Source organism: Gastrolobium bilobum, unplaced genomic scaffold (assembly GCF_033153095.1).
Source record: "Gastrolobium bilobum isolate Gb01-03AN ecotype WA unplaced genomic scaffold, APGP_CSIRO_Gbil_v1 utg22537, whole genome shotgun sequence".
Taxonomy (NCBI): domain Eukaryota; kingdom Viridiplantae; phylum Streptophyta; class Magnoliopsida; order Fabales; family Fabaceae; genus Gastrolobium; species Gastrolobium bilobum.
In genome coordinates, this window is record NW_026897453.1 from 264,848 (window position 1) to 266,190 (window position 1,343).

Consider the following 1,343-nt stretch of genomic DNA (forward strand, 5'->3'; position numbering starts at 1 on the left):
AATAGTTTATAAATAAGGTCAATTTGATAATTAATTATTAAAAAAAGGCTATAGTGGTGAAAAAGCCCCCAAACCAAACTAAAAGATAAAATTTCTTATTCACAAAGATCACATGAAACAATATTTTCATTAACATATGAAATAATGTTCGTAAAAATCACATGAAAATCTCATATATATATATATATATATATATATATAATTTGCACTTTCTTTAATGATTTAATTTAATATTATATTTTAAATAAATTTTTATAATTTATTAAAATAACATCAATCTTATTACTTTGAAGCAATAAATAAAGAAACTAGGGAGAGGCAAGTACACGGTGAGGCGTTTCATTGCTAGAAGAAGGAAGATGAGCAAGAAGATCATGAAGGAAACGAAGAAACAAAGGGTTGGAGGAGTTTATCATGAGGATCTCCTTGGCAGTGATGATGGCTTTGATGTGTTCCATGTTGACAACAATGGCTCTGTCACGTCCTAGGATGGAAGAGGGATTAGACAACATAGGATTGAGGACCCTAAGGTCACGCGCCAGCAACCCAGTTCGCCTCATAATGGAGTGTTCTTCAACTTCCTCAAGTAATGATAGCCCTTTCTTCGATACCACCATCCACTTCTTCACTCCCATTCCCATACCCTTACGCCGACCCTGCGCTTGAGCATTCATCGTCATCCCCACTTTTCCTTTCTCTTCCTCGATTATTTGCCTCATTTTACCCATCACTTAAAATCCAATACCATATGTATCTATTCATATTAACTATCCCCTCTCTCTAATAAGCGCCTACGCCGACCCTGCGCTTGAGCATTCATCGTCATCCCCACTTTTCCTTTCTCTTCCTCGATTATGCGCCTCATTTTACCCATCACTTAAAATCCAATACCATATGTATCTATTCATATTAACTATCCCCTCTCTCTAATAAGCGCCTACGCCGACCCTGCGCTTGAGCATTCATCGTCATCCCCACTTTTCCTTTCTCTTCCTCGATTATGCGCCTCATTTTACCCATCACTTCAAATCCAATACCATTTGTATCTATTCATATTAACTATCCCATCTCTCTCTAATAAGCGCCACTTCAACCCAAAATTGGAGTGGCGCTCATTTTTGGGTTATGCGCCTCATTTTCTTGCTACTTCTTTCATTTTCTCACCCTCTCTTTTAAATTGGAGTTACTAATGGGTTCCCAGCAAATTTTGGATTCTTAAGTGAGCAAATGTGCTACCATTTCCCATGTATTCTGGTTAAACTGCAGAACCAGACCTATTCTCAATCGGGACCAATTATTTTCTGTGGCAGTTTTAAGCTATAAGCCTACCTCACTTTTTATTG

At 37.3% G+C, this 1,343-nt stretch overlaps 1 protein-coding gene across 1 annotated transcript; it reads right to left on the reverse strand.

The window, feature by feature from the left end:
- Positions 1 to 308: 308 nt before the first annotated feature.
- Positions 309 to 728, reverse strand: LOC133307039 (magnesium transporter MRS2-3-like). Its single transcript, XM_061507455.1, has one exon. It carries the CDS (start codon positions 726 to 728, stop codon positions 309 to 311), a length of 420 nt encoding a protein of 139 aa, XP_061363439.1.
- Positions 729 to 1,343: the final 615 nt, after the last annotated feature.

What these genes read in the sequence shown, in the direction of transcription:
- LOC133307039 (XM_061507455.1), bottom strand. Translation starts at nt 728, where the DNA reads ATGGGTAAAATGAGGCAAATAATCGAGGAAGAGAAAGGAAAAGTGGGG.